This window comes from Equus asinus, chromosome 6 (assembly GCF_041296235.1).
Source record: "Equus asinus isolate D_3611 breed Donkey chromosome 6, EquAss-T2T_v2, whole genome shotgun sequence".
Classification (NCBI taxonomy): Eukaryota; Metazoa; Chordata; class Mammalia; order Perissodactyla; family Equidae; genus Equus; species Equus asinus.
In genome coordinates this window covers 74887645-74908293 of record NC_091795.1, presented here as the reverse complement: position 1 = coordinate 74908293, position 20649 = coordinate 74887645, and the positions used below count along the sequence as shown (strand labels likewise).

General features: G+C 41.2%; 1 protein-coding gene across 16 annotated transcripts in view; it reads left to right on the top strand.

Annotated features, from left to right (window-relative positions):
* Positions 1-20649, top strand: part of LTBP1 (latent transforming growth factor beta binding protein 1) — a 390791-nt gene that overhangs the window by 143253 nt on the left and 226889 nt on the right. For 7 of the 16 annotated variants that reach the window (XM_070512275.1, XM_070512274.1, XM_070512277.1 and 4 more), the window contains exon 5: positions 11951-12118. The exons of 1 other annotated variant lie outside the window; for it this stretch is intronic. In XM_070512275.1, the coding sequence (XP_070368376.1) occupies positions 11951-12118 (168 nt within the window). Of the gene's footprint in view, positions 1-11507; positions 11656-11722; positions 12119-20649 lie in introns of those variants that run through there. 8 more of the 16 variants (XM_070512286.1, XM_070512284.1, XM_070512283.1 and 5 more) reach the window with 5 other exon arrangements.

Sequence of the window (20649 nt, the reverse complement as noted above, 5' to 3'; positions counted from 1 at the left end):
TCTAAAGCAGCAAACATTATCTTATAGTTTCTATGGGTCAGGAATTCAGAAGTACCATAGCTGATTGGTTCTGGGTCAGGTTCTTTCCTGAAATTGCAGTTAGAGTATCAGCAGGGGCTGTGATCATCTGAAAGCTTGACTGGGGCTAGAAGATCTACTTTCAGGATGGCTCACTCACATGGCTGTTGGCTGGAGACTTTGGTTCTTTGCCACATGGGCTTCTCCATAGGCTCCTCGAGTCTTCTCACAGCATGGGAGCTGGCTTTCCCCAGAGCGAGTGATCCAAGAGAGAGAGACCAAGACAGAAGCTGTAGTGCCTTTTCTTTATGATCTAGTCCCTGAAGTTGGGAACCATCACTTCCACTTTATTCTGTTCTTTAGACATGAGTCACTAAGACTAGCCTATGCTGAAAGGAAAGAGAATGAGACTTTACCTCTTGAAGAAAGAAGAATCAAAGAATTTGTGGATAGATTTTAAAATCATCATAGGGTCTGACAGAAGAGGCACTGTCTTAATAGTGTCAAAAGCATAAGAGGAAGTTGAAAATGAGTGACCTGAAAAGAATTAACTCACAGCTGGAAAACTTACAATGTGCAATTACTGATGTAATTAATTTTTTATTGGCAACTAATCATTTTTGAATTTTATTTATCACATAATACTGGAGTATAGCTAGATATAGTATGATGACTTTGAGAAAGGCGATATTGAGGGAGAAATCTTTTGTAATGATGAGATCCATTGAATTTGGCAGTAACCCCTTGAAGGAGAATTGTTGGGGCCATTTGATGGAGTCATTTAAAAACGGAGCCAGAGAGAAGTTTGTGCTGGTGGGTGAAGGGGTGGGGAGGGGATGTAAATGACAGAATCTGTATTCTGCAGGCTTGGGTACCCCTGATTCTATGATTCTAAATTACTTCAGAGATCTAACAATGCCAACTTTCTTCTATATAACTAATTGCTTCCACAGATTTTTCTTTCTATTAAATCCATGAAAGTTGAGAATTGTATCAACAGTTGCAAAAATGTTCATATCTTCAGCTTCCTTAATGCTTCTTAAAATAAAATGTATTCAAATTGTAATATTTTTGTTTGCTCTGGATTTTTATTGCCTATATGAAAGAATTGGAATCCCTCAGAGGGCCATCAAGGTGTCTTCTTCTGGCCTGGCAGCTCCAGTGACTCAGAATGGCTGGACAGGGTGCAGGAGGTTTTGGTTTCCTTCTTTGTCCTGTATTTTGACATCTTTTTTCTTTAAAGCAGAACTTAAATTTTGTAAAATGTAATAGGCCATTTTCTTCCTTGTGTCCCATTTAGTGTAAGAGAGAAATTTCTAAGCCCCCTTATGAAGGTAGTGGAACCCTGACAGCATTCACCTCCTTCAAAGCTTTGTGGCTTCCAGTTATTAGTTGTTTGAGTAAAAGTTGCTTCTCTGCCCCGTCTTTTAGAAAATGTAACTCCCATATATTCCTAGCCTGAGTTCACTAAATTTGATCCATTTATCTGCATTTCCCTCCCTGCATTCCTTCCCATGTCACTCCCCTCACCACGTATTCGTTCCCGTTCCCAAAGAGGGAGAGTCACCAGGTGGAACATTTGTTATAAATAGAAAAGGAGGCTAAGAATATAAACTGTTTTCTTTGGCTTGATTGAGGCCGAAGGAAGATTGGAAAAGTAGAGGAACATACATAATAGAAGTATGTGCAAAGAGCCAGGAGAAAATGGGGGGTTGTAATGTTTGGTCGTGCCTAAGTTGCTCAAGATCATGGAGGGAGGGGCTAGTTGAGTTTGGTCAAAAGGACGAAAGGTGGGGAAAAAAGGAGGAAAGGTTTTCTAGAGTTAGGAAGCTGCATCTGAAGGAAGTAGGCGTGCGAGTGAGGACCATTGGGCAGTTGGGTCTGGCTAATGCCCTGGCTGTACATGGGGATGCTGTAGCAGATGAGGCTAGATTGGATCTAGGTGGGAAAGAGTCTTAATTTCCTTTTGTGGAATTTGATTGTGTCAGAAATATTTGTCATAACAAGCATATTGATTATATGGAATCCTAATTCTCAAAGTATATGGTAGAGGTAATCCAAGACCCTCACGAGAAATGGCCTCCACTTAATCAAGCTTGTGAATAAGTCATGAAATTTGTTCCTTGGCAAACAAATAGTCCAGTTAGATATTTATCCTTTTAGTCAGACTTGCTTCTCCGTATACGAATAAACAGATGTTATTTATGGAAATGGTGAGTGATAGACTGATAACAAATGCCTCCATTTACTTCTTTGGAAAAACAACAAATGTGGGGATAAATAAAACCTAATTCTGTTCCAAAATTAAGGGACAGAAAATTTGAGTCATGTGAAGCATATCTAACCCAGTGTTTCTGTAAGGAGCCCAAGCAAACTAGCCGGAATGTATGAGTATTAGAGATAGAAGACAGGTAAGTGTTTACTGCTGTGCAACTTGTTCTCTTGATTTGGGGACAACAGTGAAGTCCTCTTCTTGTCAGTTATGCTTAAGCCTCTATTCCCATCGCCGTGGGGTGGAATCTAAAGCTGTCTGCTGCAGACTGGCACAGGTCCTTTAAGGGAGGTAGAGATTTTTCACATGAAAAAAGGCATCTTTTAAATGGTATTTCTGGGGCCAGCCCTGTAGCCGCGTGGTTAAGTTCGCGCACTCCACTTCAGCGGCCCAGGGTTTCACCAGTTCGGACCCTGGGTGGGGACACGGCACTGCTTGTCAGGCCATGCTGAGGTGGTGTCCCACGTGGCACAACCAGAGGCACTCACAACTAGAATATACAACTGTGTACTGGGGGGCTTTGGGGAGGAAAAAAAAAAAAGGAAAGAAGATGGGCAACAGATGTTAGCTCAGGTGCCAATCTTTAAAAAAAAAAAAAAAAAAAAAGAATTGATAAATGATATTTCTCCCTTGGGAGACATCCTCTCAGAGTAACACCTGGAATGTTGATACCAAAAAGAAAAAAAAAAGGAAAATCCCTGGACAAACTCATTTAACCCTCCCCAATATGGCTCCCATGATTGTCAGGATTCTAGATCCAGATTGGTGGGTTCCCTTCCCAACTTAGAATTGAGAAAATAGGTCAAGTGAGCTCTCTCACCCTCCCTCACTTTCTCTTTTACTTCTTTTTAAGTTATGCACTGACTTAAGTGCTGTCATCTTGGTGATGTGTTTCTTCAGCTCTTTATCACAGCATTTCAAATACCACTGTCCATTCTGAATGGAATGATGTTCAGGATTAGACGCAGAGGAGAGATTTCCACATATGTTCTAGATAGGTGAGTTTTTAAGCTCATGTTGAAGGAAAGACACCATGGGACAGTCTGGTGCACTTGCAGGACACCAGGACTGAGGAGTGTGCCCCTTTGCTGTCTCTTATTAGTTGTGGTGACTTCGGCAAGTGCTGTCACCTTTTTCCGTGGCCTGTAGTCCCAGAGCCTGTCCCGAACTTTCCTGGGCGTTCCTCATTTGTAGAGTGAAGTATGCCTGGACAGTTGAATCCCCTCAGGGTCTATGATGTTAAAGAAAAATATTTTACAAAAGAGGTCAGAAAATGAAAATGTCAATAAGCCATTGGTTTGTTTTGCTAGTTCTCCACTTTTTATTACCAACTGTGTTTTCTTTCTCCCAACGCTGGGTCAGATCCTGCTGGGTGAGTAAACTACTTGTTGGGTACAAGTTAGTCTTTTGACTGTAAAATATATTATACCTTCAAACATATTTGATTTTGTCCCAGGGATAAAAATAGGACCTTTTAAAAAACATTTTTAGAGAAGAGAACTTATGATTGGTGTTTAGAGAGGGAAGACTCCAAGGAGAAAATGGAAAGATTAAAACAATCCCATGGTTTCAAGGTGTTCTTTTTCAAGTCCTGTGGGGGGCAGTGGAGTCTGGCTGGCAGGGCAAGATTGAAGGTGAGAAAATGTGATTCTAGGTGAAAATCTTAGTCCTTGAATCGAGAGTCAAGGTAAAACAAAGATTAAATGAGTGAAACAGGAAATTAGACCTGACTCCTGAAGTAAGTGGAAATTTGGGATGAAATCTGCCGTCATATTGCAAGATCTCTGGTTGGACCCTTGGCCAGTCTCCTCAAGCTGCCAACCAAAATGTGTTTCTCTTTTTGGGTGGATTTTATGGCCTAGTGGCAATTCACGTCAGACTGCAGAATCTGGGGGGTAGTGTTTTCAATTTCCGCTCTGTTCTTTGCCTAACAAAGGGAATGAATGCTTAGTAAGTCAAAAATATGTTTAAAAACTCCTTATACATCATAAGTTTTACTTAAAAAATTAGAGGAAGTTTCCGTTATGTGTTTGTTTTTTGCATAATATTTTGTGAATTTTGGGGAGCAAATAATTGTCTGTTTTTCTTTTGAAAAATTGAAAGTTTTCTATTTCCTGTTCTTTATTCAGTTATTCTCTCATCGGCATGTTTAATTGAAAATTTTTGCTTTTTTATATTGGCCATTTTTGGGTAACGTTTTAATGATTTTGGGGAAAAATGTTTTGTAATGGTTGCAGGGTTTCCTGAATAACAACTATGCTTTCCCTTGATCTGAAACTTTTATGGCTAAAATATTTCTCCATGACAAATATAGCATATAACAAATATGTTTTGAGGCCAAAGGTTTCATAGGAGTGTTCTTTCTTTTTTTTTCAACACTGCTGACAATTATCCCACAGGTAAATATTATTTGTTACTAGTTGCCTGTCAATGAAGCCTATTCGTTCAGTTATTACTTCTTGAGCACCTACTATGAGACACATGTTGGGTATGACGAGACACATTTCTGCTCTCATGGAGTTTGTGTTTTTATGTCAAGAATCAAGCACTAAATATATAAAGTGTATTTATAATACATGTGAACTGTAAAGCAGGGTACGGTGGATAGCTAATGGGTGGGGGTGGTGCAGTTTTATGTCTGGTAGTCAGGAAAAGTTTCCCGATAATTTGACATTGTGGAAAAGTCTTGAAGGAGGTCAGGGAGGAAGCTGTGTATATCTGGAGAAGAGTATTCTTGGCAGGGGAACAGCAAGTGCAAAGGCCTGAGACAGGAGTGTGTCCAGTATTTGAGGAATAACAAGGAAGTGAGAGTGAGTGGGTTGGGGGGAGTTGTAGGAGATGAGGTCAAGGGGGTCACGGCTTGTGGAGGGCCCTGTAGGCCGTTGTGAGGCCTTTGGCTTCTATTCTGATTGAGATGGGAAGCCGCTGGAGGGAGGAGCGCCATGATGACTGACATAAGTTAATAAAGGATGCTCTGAATGCTGTGGAGAGTAAACTGTAGGAGGACAAAGGTGGAAGCAGGGAGTCCAGCTAGGAAACTACTGAAATAATCCAGATAAGGGATGATGGTGGATTGTACCAGAGTGTTTGCCACGGAGGTGGTGAGAAATTCCCTCCTTCTGGAAATAAAGCTAACAGGATTTGCTGTTGTATTGAGTCTCAAATGAACAACCCTCCTCCCCCTGCCAAAAAAAAGGAGTCAAGAATGTACTTGACATTTTCCATGACAGGGGAAGGCTTGAAGAACAGGTTTGGATTTTGGGGACAAGGAGAAATCAAAGCTTAATTTTGAATATGTTTTGTTTGAGGTGTCTCATAGACGTTAGACATCTACCTAGCAAAATCCTATAAGCAGTTGGATTATTAGATACACACACATCTCCAGTATCCATCTGTGCGTACGTGTGCGCGCACACACACACGGTAGAGATGGTCCATGCTAGAGTTAAACATTTTCTATACAGAAGTCTGTAGATGGTGTTTAAATCCATGAGAATAGGACAGAGTGATACCATCTAGGAAGTTAATATAGGAATGAGAAGGCTACAAAGACAGAGCACTGGGGCCCTCCCCTGGATACGATCATGAGGAGGAGTAGCCAGCAAGTAGGAGAGAGCCCTGAGAGAACAGAGTAACCTAGAAACCAGGTGAAGAAAGTGCCTTATGAAGCAGAGTGTTTGGTCCGATAGGCTGAAAGTTTGAGTAAGAGCCAGAAAATTTGTTGTTGGACTTGACAACATGGAGGCCACTGGTGACCTTCAAAAGGGCAGCTTTGGTGAAGTGTTGACAGTGAAAACTTGATTGTAGCAGGTTCAAGGGAGAATGGGCAGGGGAGAGATAGTGGAGACAGCCAATAGAGCAGCTCTTTTGTGGTGTTCTGCTGTAAGGAGAGTAGAGAAATTGAGCAATATCTGCAATAGAGTGAATTAGGGACAATGAGAAGAGGGATATTCTGGAGAGATAGGAGACAGTACAGCGTGTTTGCATGCTGATGGGCGTGAAGAGAGGGAATCTTTGAGTAGACAAGAGGGGAAGGGTATCCATTGCTTCAGTGAGGGGTTGGCATTGGATAGGACCACCAGCCTTCATCAGGAGGAAGGCAGGACTACTGCAGATCCAGGTAAGTTGTAGGCCTATGTCTTTGTAGCTTCTGTTTTCTCAGTGAAACAATAAGTGAGGGTCCTACTTGAGAGTTTGTGACTAGGTAGCTGCTGTATTTCTTCCCAAATGGATATTTTGGGGACTGTATTTACATTTTCAAGTTTAGTATACATTTAGTACCTGCTTTTTTGATGAGCAATAATCAACTCTTTAAGAAACTCAGAATATATCCAGAAATTTATTCTTAGATTAAATGATTTAATATACTTTCCTTCTTTGCCTGTCTTTAGCTCTGTCTCCTTATATGTATAAAAATGAAAGGAAATCGTGTGTGTGTGTGTCTATGTGTAAGGGTGATGAGTGACTGACATACAGTTTCCTTCAGTGAACATTAAGGGAGAATTACAAGGAGGAGGAAGCCTGGATGTTTTAATTTATATCACCTGTGTAGCAACTACTGCTCTCTCTACCTCTTCATTTAGTTACTTCTAACTGGAAAAACTCAAGAGAGTGCTGGAACACAACTCTGGATTCTTATCTGAGGAAGGGCCCACATCAGAACTAGAGATCTCATCTGAGTTTCCTTCTTGGAGAGTTTTCTATGACTGGAGCAATCTGATGAAGTAATAGATTGATATTAATTTCTATTTACATAGCACCTTTCTTGAGGAACACAGAGTATTCTATGGGCATTATTTTAATAGTCCAGGAGGAGTTAAGCAAGCCTGGGGAGCTGAACAATCAAGTCCTGTTTTTCTAAGCATTATTTAATACTTTTATGATTTATCCTTCAAAGAATTCTTGGCCTTCGGGCAAGCAATGGATTACAAGTGGGAGATTGAGCTGTTAGCTCAATTTCTCTCACACGTGACCTGTGTATTGAATCAGTTCCGCGGTGCCTTTAAACAGGCCTCAGTTAATGGGCAGGGTGATGGCTTTTAACCACGGAGAGGTTGCTTCTCCTTCCCAGAGGATATTGCCTGTGCTGGTTGGCCTCTGTTGTTTAAGTTGGATGAACGCTGATGTGCTGTCGCAGCATTCTAGATGAATGCGGAGAAGACTGTACTTGTTCATGACATCTGATGTGAGTCTTGAACTGGTTATACTTATTTCTTTGGCTCCCTTTGCTTTTGGTCACATCCTAGTCTAATGATTGAAAGATGGCAACTGTGCTCTTTTCTAGACTGAGGTCCATTTGTCAAGAACACTTTTCATATTTTTGAATTTTTCTCTGTCATGACTGGGAAGCAGAAATGAGAGCCTTTTTATATTGGGAGGGTATCGGCTTCACTTCCATCCCATTCTCCATTCACTCTGAATATCTGTGGTTTATTCTAAGCCGTGTGCCAGTGCCTCTTCTTGGAGGTATAAATTCACACAGGGTCTGGCAGAAGCTGTAGACAGGATGTTGACTCTTAAGTGTCTTGACTGACCGACTAGGAGGCCCAATGGAGGTACTACATGGCTCCAGGCAATCTAATGTTTCTAGCCAAGGCCTCTAAAGTCCAAGGTTTGAAAGTGCTTGCTTAAGATTTCTGGGGCTGATTTACCTACGGGGATCTAAAAATTACATTTTTTGGTCAGAGGGACCAAGCATGAAAGCTGTGCCAACAGTTTCCCTATTAACTCCCGACTGGCCTGACACTTGCTTCTCAGATTTATAATTCTTAATCAGCCAATAGGTGCTACCAGGGACAGTCTTCTGCCACTGGTGGGACTGTGGGCTTCAGTTCCCTCACTGGTGAAGCAAGGCCTTAGACCCGAAGGACCTCCAGGATCCTGTGAGTCCCCGATCACGGGGTTGTACAGCCATCCTTTGGGTCACTTCATTTATTCCACCTTTATTGGTTACCTACTCCATGCAAGGCACCTGGGGTCCTTGAGTATTTATTCAAGGCATTTGAGGAAATGCCTCTTAAGACCAAATGGCCTCTGTAGAAAGGCCGCTGTTACTGAATTCGCACTGAAGTCTTGAGAGATGAGTGGTATTGTCTTCAGCTTGACACATGAAGAATTCGAAACTCAGAGCTGTGTACCTTAGTTTCGAGTACTTAGATTTTTTATGTGATACCCTAGATATGTGGAGATAATTTTTAAAGGAGTGGATAGAAGAGTGTATTTTCTAATCCATTTAATGTTTACAGCGATCCTATTAGAGCTATGAATGACATCTAGAGTTGAAAACAGTTGAGTTTTTCGATACTGATTTTGAGATTGACGTGGAAAACTGAAACTAATTATAATCAACTTATAAATGCTTCATGAAGACAGAAGAGGACCCACTGAGAATACAAGTGTCTGTTTTAGAATTAGATTACTTTAGAAGAGAATGCTTGTAAAACACATGGGGAAATATGAAATAAAATGCATCTTCTGCTTCCAAGAAGATGTGAACATTGTAAAAATCAGAATTAAATCATATGAAACTGTCTCTGCCTTTTGAAAATCCAGATGATTCCAGGCCAAAAATTTTTTTTGGCAAAGAAACATAATAAGTTTTTAAAAACAATAGGCCTAGAGACTCTCAAGTGCCTATAAAGTGACTACTGTAGCTGGGAGGTGAAATGAGAATAATGATGAAGTGCTTGCTTTCTTTGGATGTCTCAGTTCGCCTAAGTGAGCATAATTTAGGTGACGGTCTGAGCATCTGCATGGCAGCTGCTGGTACTACGAGTTAATGCCAGAGAAGACAAAATAGTTGGCACGCCATTTCTAATTTCATTATTGTACCAAGAGCCAGAAAAAATAGAAGTTTATATTCTTTTGAAATGGGATGATATTGTCTCTTTTTTCTTCGGCTTCACACACACACACAATGTATTTTAATGATATTTGTGAGCATGGTCTGACAACTTAGAGAGTAAGCTAATTCTTTTCTGCTACTGTAAGAAACCAGATCAAACTAGATGACTTTTGTCTGATTGTGGAAAAGCATTCTATTGTAGTTTTTAAAATTTCTGAAGTATAGGGCCGGCCTGGTGGCAGAGTGGTTAAGTTCGCATGCTCTGCTTTGGTCGTCTGGGGTTCGCAGGTTCAGATCCCAGGTGCAGACCTATACACCTCTCATCATGCAATGCTGTGGCTGCATCCCACATACAAAATAGAGGAAGATTGGCACAGATGTTAGCTCTGGGACAATCCTCCTCAAGCAAAAAGCAGAAGATTGGCAATGGATGTTAGCTCAGAGCCAATCTTCCTCACCAAAAAAAAAATCCTGAGGTATAGTCCCAGAAAACTTTAAAATGTCATATAAACATTTAAAGCAGTGGGCTGCAAACTATGTATCTTTAAAGTTCTGTTGGCACACAGCCATGCCCATTCATTTACATATTGTTTTTGATAGTCTGCTTTTCTGCTATCACAGCAGAATTGAATGATTGCAACAGAGTTCTTTAGGCCTGCAAGGCTAAAATATTTACTATTTGGCCCTGTATAGAAAAAGTTTCTGGGTGCCATTTTGCCAGGTGCTGGAAGACCTGACTGGCCACTAGGATGTCTCTCCCCCCCAGACTGTGTGCCCTGATCTCTTGTGTTAGAACCACTGGTGAAGAAAGTGTCTTGGAAAAACATTTGAAAAGAACTGACGGTGTTTGTTCTCTGGAGGAATTGTTTTCTTCTCTTAAGCGAGAGGGCCTACCCAAGCTGATCTCTTCAAGTCCCTTGTAACTTCAGCTTTCTTTGCTTGTGTGGCAGTTATCTTTGAGTAGTTGAGGGTCTGTCTTGTGGAAGAGGCATTACATTGTGAGATCATGGGCAGCAGAATTAGGATTAATGGGTATAACTGACTATTAGGACATACTTCAGCTCAAAAAATAATAGCACTTGCTAGGGACTGCCCGTAACTAGAACGGGCTTTCTTAGTAGATAATGAGCTCTCTGTAACTAGAAGTGTTCAAATAGAAGTTGTGTTGAAAGACCTTTGAGATCCTATTCCCCCCTTGAAATTCTAATGGCTTCTTTGGTTAAGATTTTTGTTTCTAAGCTCAGATTTTGACCACAGTTTATTTTGTTGAGGACCTATAGAGGCCTCTTGAATGATTTTCTGAAAGTGTAATCTTGGTCAAACCAAAGCAGTATATAGGGGGAGAATTGCTGCTCTGCTCTGGGGGGCGGGGGCTGGCAGAAGAAAGGCGGACCCAGAGCCGGTCTCCCCTTGGCCACTGCAGTCACACAGTGACAACAGGAAGGGCTGCTTCCTACCGGCCTTAAAGCTCAAAGATGAGCCATCCCCCTTCAGCTGCCAGCTTCCATCTTTGCTTTCTGCCCAGGCTCCTGGAAAGCGGAAGGACTTTCCGGGGGCATGTTGCAAACTCAGAAGTCACATTGGGGTTTCTGTATCGCACTTTGCCAGAGAGTTTAGATTGGGACCTGGCTGTGAACAGCAGTTCTGGGTGAGACCATATATTCTCTGTGCAGCTCTGCTGTTACAGTGCAAAAGCAGCCTTAGACAATACATAAACGAACGAGTGTGGCTGTGTTCCAATAAAACGTTATTTACGAAAGTAGTCTGTGGGCCAGATTTGATCACGGGGCTATAGTTTGCTGACCCCTGATATAGACATTGAAAGTTAGAACAGGCTAGAAAACATCAGTTCCAATTCTCTCATCTCTTGGAGAAAAGGTGAAATGACATGTCTAAAGTCATATCATGACTGAGCCAGGATTACAACCCAGAATTGACTTGTAAATTAGTGCCCGTTTTGTGATACTGTGCTGCCTCTGCTGTGCTGTCAAGTTATAGCATTTGGTGTTTAAAAGAGGGCCATGTGAATGAAAGAAATACCTGCTTGAAGTGGCCTGTGAGTGAAAGCAGTGAAAGCTCCAGGATAGTATTTTAATAGAGGCAACCCTTTAGCCTTGTGACCTGGCTTCACTTTTTCTTAGATGGACCCTGTTCACAGTACAAGAAAATATATGTTGCATAAATTTATGTGGAGAAATAATGCCCCTGAGTTGTGAAAAAGAAATGGGCTCCTGCAGCTGCGTCACAGGATTTGATCACTTCAGCTGAGAGTGCCAGGAGATTTGAGACAGATGTTTTCAGACATGCCGCATGCCTAAAACATTTCCAGGGGTCGGGCTGCAAATAGTGACTTAATAAGTAGAGAAACAGGGAAAGTATGCAAGTCGAGGACACAAGAGTTTATTCACCACTAGGTGCATGGCCAACCTCTTTGCATTACATCTGCCTGTCAGGGTTGGCTATTTCATCTGTGCCCTCGGTACTGCTCTTTGTCTGCCCGTGAATAAAGTGCAGCATTGTGGTTAGTAATCCCACTCCAGTGACTCGACTTCAAATGTGGTTTTGGAGTGCATCCCAGAGTTCTGTTTGCTAAGCTTCCTACTCCTGTTTCAGAGACACCACTGGATACAGAGCAGCGAGCACTAAAGGCTTCCCTCTTTCCTTAAACCTGTCGGGTTGTGGGCTCTCTCTTTCCTCCTCTTGCTCCTTTTCTTTCTTTTTTCCTTTTTTTTTTTTTTTTTAAACCTCCCAAAGCAAGTTCATGGATACTAAGCTGATGTGTTTGTTGTTCTTTTTCTCCCTGCCTCCACTCCTAGTGAGTAACCACACTGGCCGTATCAAGGTGGTCTTTACTCCGAGCATCTGTAAAGTGACCTGCACCAAGGGCAGCTGTCAGAACAGCTGTGAGAAGGGGAACACCACCACTCTCATTAGTGAGAATGGTCATGCTGCCGACACCCTGACGGCCACGAACTTCCGAGTGGGTGAGTTCCTCCACGGTCCCTAACTGTCTTACCGAAGAGTTTTATGAGATCGTAGCATTTAGACATCCTCCTCCATTCACACTGCTCTCTGCTTGAATGGGTTTCTGTCTATGAGTACAAATATGCTTCTTTCATGAGATCTTTTAAATTGCTTGCGGAATGATTTTTAACCTGGTTTTTGGTTTCTTAGAGAAATAGCAGCTAGAGTATTGCCCCTTATGGCTTATCATTTATGCAGCCGTGTGGTGATGGGGAGGTATCAGTGGGATAGGAGGGAGTAGGTTTTAGATTAAGACCCTAAGGCACAGCTAGTACTGATCAGCTTCAAATTTTATCTGCTCGGCGATAAGTAGAATTTATGTTAGGTTTGACTCATGTTGTAAAATCTGGATGGAGGTGATTAAGTTTAAATTTTTACTTCATAAATAGTCATGTTCTAAAAAATTCCTAAAAATTATCAGAAACCTGTATTTCAGTTGTAGAAGGGAATACAGACTTGCATCTTTTGCCACGTTTCTGCTCTGTATCAAAAGACTGAATTATAAATTGATAGATGACGTGGATTTGGGGGAAGATATGCTAGTGGATTAATGTCAGCACTCAAAACTTTTTAGTCGTCCATAGTTAATTTAAATATGAACTATGGTAGTTACCGGCTGCAAAGAGACTTTTTACTTAAGTTTCTTTTTTACTTTTTTGTAAATGGAGAAAGTATTGCGGTCCACTGAATGCTGTCACACTGCCATGTTGTCATGCAATACAGTATTTTTGTCACGGAAAAATGTCTTTTATTATTTTTTGACCAATTATGGTTTGCCATGTGTACTCAAATAATCATAGACACCCACGTTACTTTATGAGTTACTCACAAGAATAACCCAAATGTCAGACAGATAATAACACTGGCTAGATCTGGTCTTTTTATGGAATATTGCTGTTTAGTCTTGGGAGTGTGTGTCTCGGTGGGTAGAAGAGGGAGTGTCTGTTTCAAACTGATTTCCGTCAAGACAAAATACAAGAGGACAGCTTGAAGTTCTTATTAGCTCTTTGATTATTCTGCTGCTTTATTGTGACTTCTAATCCTCATTCTGTCAAAGCAGTATTCCTGATAGTCTGTACTTGGAAAAAAACATGTGCCCATAGATACTGTTTAAAAGGGTATTGTGAATTTCCTGGCTATGATAGGGGCACTTCGGGCATATTTTTAAAAGAATTTAGCTGGCAGGTGCCAAATGGCACGTTATGCTTAACAGGGCAGAGAGCCGAGTCTAAAGGGAAGTGTGTTGAACTGATCATCAGGAAACTAGATTCTGGTCCTGGTTCTGCCACTAACTAGCTAATCCACAGGGTGTGACAGTTAATATTCCTGGACCTCGGTTTTTCTCATCTGTAAAATAAATGGCTTATATTTAGTAACCTCTAAAATTCAGTCCATCTCTAAAATCTTAAAACTTTTATGTGTAGTAAGTAATATTATTTTCTGGCCTTTTTGGAGGGTACAGACAAGGAGGGGAAGGGAAAAGGCAACCCCCACTAGGTTGTTCTGGGCTTAGTGGCTTTCTCCCACTTTTGCTTTACTTGGTTGCCTTCCTTAGACTCATTGCTTTTCTTCCTCTGTCATCATCAACAATGCCGTCCCTTCCTCCTCAAATTTTTCATAAATCTTTACAGTAGGAATGACAAAGTAATCGGATGGGTGGTAATTTTTTGGCTTACAGTGTATTCATTTTGAAACTAAATATTTGAAGGCTTTGAGAAACAGAGGAAGTCTTCTTGTTAAAACATGCTACACACTTTCTGTCTGGCATTTAAGCAGATGTTTAGGAACAGAATACACGTAGCCTATTCAAAATATAAAAGGGAGCAATTTTATTTCCAAAAAATTTCAAAACCAGGACTCAACTCTACCACAAAAGGATTGGCAGAGTAGTTTAGTTTAAAAAAAAAAAAAGAGAGGGCATAGTAATAAATAATTTCACATTGAAAATTATGGGAAATATTTTTATTTATATGTATACTGAGCTATTTTTCTCTCCTCTTTACATTTTAATTCAAATGTTGGATAATTTGAGGGACAAATTTAAATTTTTTTAATTGAAGAATGGTAATTTTGTAGAACTTACAGATTATGATTCTTCAGAAATACAGAAAATTTTAGAAATTCGTTTTTTAGACGTAAGATATCTTTGTGGACTTTCCTTGTTTAATATAACTTTATTATGTACACAAAGTGGTTTTCTAACTTACTGGTTTTCTTTCTATAAATATTTTACAATATGTTAAACCTTTGGACAAATAAGATGTATATGGAAAATAGTACAGTTTGAGGAAAATTCAAAATTTGTTGTAGCTTGTTAGCTACTCTCTTTGGCCTCTGGTATTTAAGGCCAATAAAAGGTGGGGGCTGGCAAACTTTTTCTTTAAAGGGCCAGATCGTAAATATTTTAGACCTTGCAGGCCATAGAGTTTGTGTCACAACTACTCAACTCTGTCATGGTTGTGAGAGCAGCTGTAGACACTATGTACAAGAATGGGCGTGGCTGCGTTACAAAAGCAGTCGGTGGGCCGAATTTGACTTGAGTGCCATAGTTTGCTGACTTCTGCTCCAAGGAGTCAAAGTAATACAGGGAAAACCATATGGACTTCATAGTCAAGGCACCTTAATTAAATAATCCATTTCATTAATCAGAACAGCAGAAATAATTTTGAACATTTGCATGAAGATTTATAGTTTTTTTGGAGGAAGTAGAACAGATATTATTGCCACCATTTTTTAAAATAAAGAAACGTAGGCACAGTGGCTTAAGTGAGTTTGCCTTAGTTACACAGCAAGCCGGTTAGCTGAGACTAGAACTTACGTCTCCTTATGTCGTCTGTTTACTTAACTCCCTGGAGTCTGACCATGAGGTGTAGGAGGGACAAAGTGAAGGACCTCACGGAGTGGGGTTTTGTGGGAAGGCCAGATGGTATGATAGAGAATAAGCAACTAAGAGATCAACAGCCCTGGGTTCGAGTGATGTCTTCATCGTGCCCATCAAGCATGTTCTGGCTCTATATCCTCTTGGGCCCAGGTCATTCATCCACACAACGCAGGTAATAGGTATGCAGAGGGTGGTTCTGTAGCAGGCACAGAGGTGATGTTACTCCTTCTTTTGTGCTTCTTCTTTAGTGCTTTTTGGTGAGTCTGGGCTGTTTAGATGTGAGAAGCAGGTACATATTTCATGACTGTTAAGCATATAGTCTTTGTTCTTGAGTATTCAGTTGAAGAAATCTTGAGTATAACTTCCTCTTAATGTGACTCTAAAAGGGAGGCCTGAATAAGAATGATAGACAAGAGAACGACTCTGAGATTCTAGAATAAACTCATTTTTATCAATGTGATATTGGTTTGATGTAACAGAATATTTGCACTAAGTGGCATTTCCTATAAAGCAGATTTCTAATTATGACTTTTTTTGTGGCATTCTGAGCTTTGCCTCCTTGCTCTCTCCGCCTTTGCCTCTTGAAAAGATGGAAATGTGTCCCCAGTTGGGTGGGCCAGCAGGTTAACCGTTGTTGTTTTAATGGATTCTTTCCATTTCATAGGGATATAATGAAGATGACCTTCTTTTATTTAAAAGTTGTTTATAGAGTCGTAAATTCCTCCAGTAAGAAGAACATAGGCATTCCTGTTGTCACAACTAGAATATTTCAAATAAAATAACACTGTCCCTTGGCGTAACTTATTTGTAGAGACATTGAAAAGCAATTATGATTGCTGAAATAACACATTGGGTTTGTATGATGCTGCTTTTCTCTGAGGAGTTACAAGGGACTTACGTTCCATTAACACCAATTGAATAATTCTAAAAAGTATTTGATAATTTAAAAGGTATGTATCCATGTTATTTTATTTGATGCTTACTTTCCCGGAGAGAGATGGATGGTAGTATCCATATTTTATAAATGTGAGTACCTAGGTTTTAGTGGTTTGATTAAAGGAGACTGTCAGATTTTCTTATCCCAGAGTCCAGATACCTCCTGCCCTCCTATGTTGCCTCCTATGACCATATACGAAGTGATTATGTATAAAACACTGTACTGGATTTTCCAAGACAAGCAAATCATAAAGCTGCCCTCAAAGAGTTTATGCTTTGAGGAGCTGAGTAGTATATGTAAATAACCCTAAATCAAGGTAGAAAGCTCTTAGCAGCAGCCCAGAGGAGGAGATGCCACTTCTAGCTGAGGAAGGATGCTTTGAGAGAAAGGGATGGCATGCAACTTTTCTGCTTAGTTCACTATGCTATCCCCAGCTGCTAACTATGTTGGCTTATAGCGGGAGCTGGGTGAATTGCACGTTGCCTGATTGTAAACTGATGGGGGCAGCGCAACTCGAAACGTTGCTAACTTCCAAAATAAAGATGGATGGGAAGTAGAGGGAATGGAGAGGGGAAGTTGATATGGGAAGGATTTACCCATTAGAATTTGGCATGGAGACAAGAAGGCACAGATGGTTTCTGGGAATTGGGAGGAGTTTCACTTAAATGTAGAAACATGAAAGGTAATAATAGTAGATGATGGGTCTGGGAAGGTAGATTGGGGCAGGCAAGGCTGTGAAGCACTTTGAATTTCAAGCTTGGGAGTTTGGACTGTACTCTTTCAGAACTTACTGAAGTTCTTGGAAAAGGGGGCACTGATCTCTCTTGTTTTGAAAAAGAGGGAAGTTTTCTCATTTTTCGGTAGGAAACTAGTGTTTTAGTAGTCCAAATAAGCTTCTGAACAGCCCTTAGTAACGATGTCAACCTTTAGCTGCTTTTAGCTCCTCTGAGGTGGGTTTGCTGCTCTACACTGGGAATCTGCCCATGCATCTCGCAAAACCAACATAACACTGCAGTGTTCTGATGAGGGAATGGAGGCAGTCCATGTTGCTACCCTCATTATGTAAGTTCTCCTCATGAGGGGGGGAAAATGCCTTCTCAGTAAGGCATTAAATAAACCAACATGACTGTTCAAGGAGCAGGAAGCATTGAGATTTTTTTCTGGCAACTTAGTTCAGATACTGAGTCTTTTGTCCTCTGCCAGTTGTCATTGTTTGGACCCTTGGATGTTCATCCAGCACAGAAACCAATGAAATGCCAACATGTCACTCTTTGATTAACTGGTGCATATATTTTCCCCTTAATACATTGTACAAGTTTTATGTTTATTAAAGATGATTCAATACAATGCTTAAGTAAAGAAAGTGGTTGCCACTTATCTGGGCAATTTAGAATGTTTAAGAGCTTGTCAAACTACTCCCGACTATGTTTCATCTCATCAAGTTATTTTATAATACTAAGTAAATGTCATAATGTAGAGCATTTCCTTTTTATTTTATTTAAGCTGTGGCGCACCCTTAAAAGTCTGGTATTAGGAACCAGGTATATCTGGTATATTCACTTAAAATATATTTATTGAGCACCTACTATGTGCCAGGGATCGGTTTAGGCATTTGGGATGTAACAGTGAACAAAATAGACAAAAGCCCTTGCCTTCCCACTACATTGAAAAACGTAATGTGGCTCCATGACATGGATGAACCTGGAGGACGTGATGCCGAGTGAAAAGAGCCAGGCACAAGAAGACAAATACTGTATGATTCCACTTATCTGAGATACCTAGAGTAGTCAGATTCCTAGAAAGTAGAATGGGGGTTGCCAGGGGCTGGGGGAAGGAGGGAAATAGGGAGTTGTTGTGTAATGCATACAGAGTTTCAGTTTTGTAAGATGGAAAAGTTCTGGAGATTGACTGTACAATACTATGAAAGTACTTAGCACTGCAGAACTGCACACAGAAATAGTTAAGATAGTAAATTTTCTTACATGCATTTTACCACATTTAACACTAAAAAAACTAAAAATATATAGTGTGAGTGTACACTACTGTCAAATGATTGCTACTAAAAATACACTGTAAGAAACATATATGATGTCAGGTAGTGATAAATGCCCTGAAGAGATATGAAGTTGGGAGAAGAGATGGAGAATGGGGAGTGCTGGCGGGAGGTGTATGGATGGATTGCTGTTTTAGACAGGTCAGGAAGGGCCCTGCTGAGATGATGTTTGAGTGGAGACCTGAGTGAAGTGAGTAGTGAACTCTTGAGGGAACATCACAAACTGTATAATCGAACTCTGTGACTGTGTTTGTTATTTTATCTAAACTGTAGACGGTCTCCAAAAGGCTGGCGTTAGGAGCTTTCACTCAGACTTTTCTTATATGTCATGTAGGGTTAGATTTTATCAACCTGTGTTACATCAGGGAACCATATTATTAATAACTGTAGATAAAGAGCCCCATACACAGAGGACAGAGGCAAGCACGTCTTGTCTGCTGGGTTAAAAAATGGTCTTGGAATTATGGTAGAAGGAATCTTGGTTATAATAAAAAGTATAGGGTCTTAGATACATAAATGAGTTACCACAGCAGCTGTCACCTCTTTCTCCAACATTATTTTATGTAAAATAGATCACATGATTTTGGCATGGAGCTTGCTTTTAAGTAAAGGAAATAAAATTGGTTCCTGCTTGTGAAGGCAGGTGTGTGTGTGTGTGTGTGTGTGTGTGTGTGTGTGTGTGTAGGGGGAGGGTACTGACTACTGCAGGGCTGCATGGCATTGTGGTTTCAGGGATTAATTGGACCGAGGAGGTGTTATAGGTTGACCCTAAGAGCCAAAATCAGGAGAAAATCAGGTCCTATTTGATTGGAGAGGAAGATTCCTGAGGCTGAGAAGGTGAGGGGCATCAGACTGGTGATATAAGAAAGTGTGTCTGCAATCAGGACAGTTGAAAAAAATAACCTTAGGTAAAAGAGGGCTCAGCAGTCTGCTAACTCTGTGGGAAAGGCATGTGTGATGGATTGTTCCTTTTAAGCCATGCCTGGCCTGTGTCATGGGGGTGGCTGGGACTCCTTAAAGGGATTGTGCTAGGCTGGCCTGGAATAAATGACCTTTCAAAATTCCTTGGAGTCTGTAACACAATGTCACAAAGTGTGTATTCTTTCCTAGTCTGTCAGCTTGAGCATATGAAATGATCTTTGGAAAACTCGAAACTGCTTAGCATAGCACGCAGGGCCCCAGGATCAGCGGCCGCCTGGCTCCCTGGCCTTAACTCTGGCCGTGCCCCTTCTCTCTGCTTCTGTCACACTGAGCCTGCAGGGATACCAAAGGTCCTCAAATGCTCCTAGCCGTCTGTGCTCCTGGGCCTCTGTTCACACCATTGCCACTGCCTGGCAGAGACCCACTGCCTTTTCAAGAGTCAGCCAAGTGCCACTCATGCTACAAAGCCTCATTTCCCTTATTTGTTGCCATGCTTATTTCTTCCACACTCTAAACTACTTGGGGACAGGGACCTGTCTACTTCATGTTGGTATCCGCATTGCAAGCACAGTGCCTCACTTTGGAGATGCTCAGTGCATTTTTGTTGATAGAGCAAATAGTCGATGCAGGTGCCTATGTAATGATGGCACACATAGATTTTACCCAGTACAGCTTCCTCCGAAATTCTTGGGCAACTGAAATCACACTAGTAAAATAATCATTTGAGAAGTCTCTATAGAATTTGGGGTCACAGGAAAGGAGAACATATTCCACTGACTGCAAGATGCACGAAAAAGGGCACCTTTGTAGCACATGGAGTTTGGATTTTATATTTTTAACACTGACTGCAGTTACTTTCTGCTCGTGGCAAAGCACAGCTAGATTGCTGTACTTTTAGTATAGCTGTTCCCACTACATGGAATTCCCACCCCCAACGCCTGCATCTATCTAAATACTGACGGTCTTTTAAGGAACAACTTCAGGTTCTCTTTCACATGCTTCTGCCTGTGCTATTTTTTCTTTCCTGTTGCACCTCTAGTCATTACCATGTCAGCTGACACTTGGTGGTCTAGCTCGGGTTTATTGTTGACTGGTCCTGGGACCCTGGGCTCTCTGGTTCCATACTAGTACAATGCATTTAATCATGCCTTGACCTTCTTGCAGAGCTGTCCTGAGGCTCATGAGAAGGAGCAGGCTGAAGGAGCATATGGGCTCCTTGGATTTATTTGAAGACCTTTCTCTTTTTCCAAATATAAAAAAAGTCCTTTTAGGGGCTGGCCAGGTGGTCCAGTGGTTGGGTTCGCATGCTCTGCTTCAGTGGCCCCGGGTTTGCGGGTTCGGATCCGAGGCGTGGAGCTATGCACCGCTCATCAAGCCATGCTGTGGTGGCATCCTACGTATAAAATAGAGGAAAATTGCCGCAGATATTAGCTCAGTGACAGTCTTCCTCAAGCAAAAAGAGGAAGATTGGCAACAGTTGTTAGCTCTGGGTCAGTCTTCCTCACACACACACACACACGGCGCGCACACACACACACACACCACACACAGAAATCCTTTTAATTTGCAGCCCCTATGTCCTGTGATGGGGGGAATGTGCTTACATCTCCTGAAGCTTGGATAGAGTATGCTCCCTCTGTACCACAGAGGCAGTGGTTCTTTCATTTACTGATCCTGATAGTATAGTAGCATCAAGAAA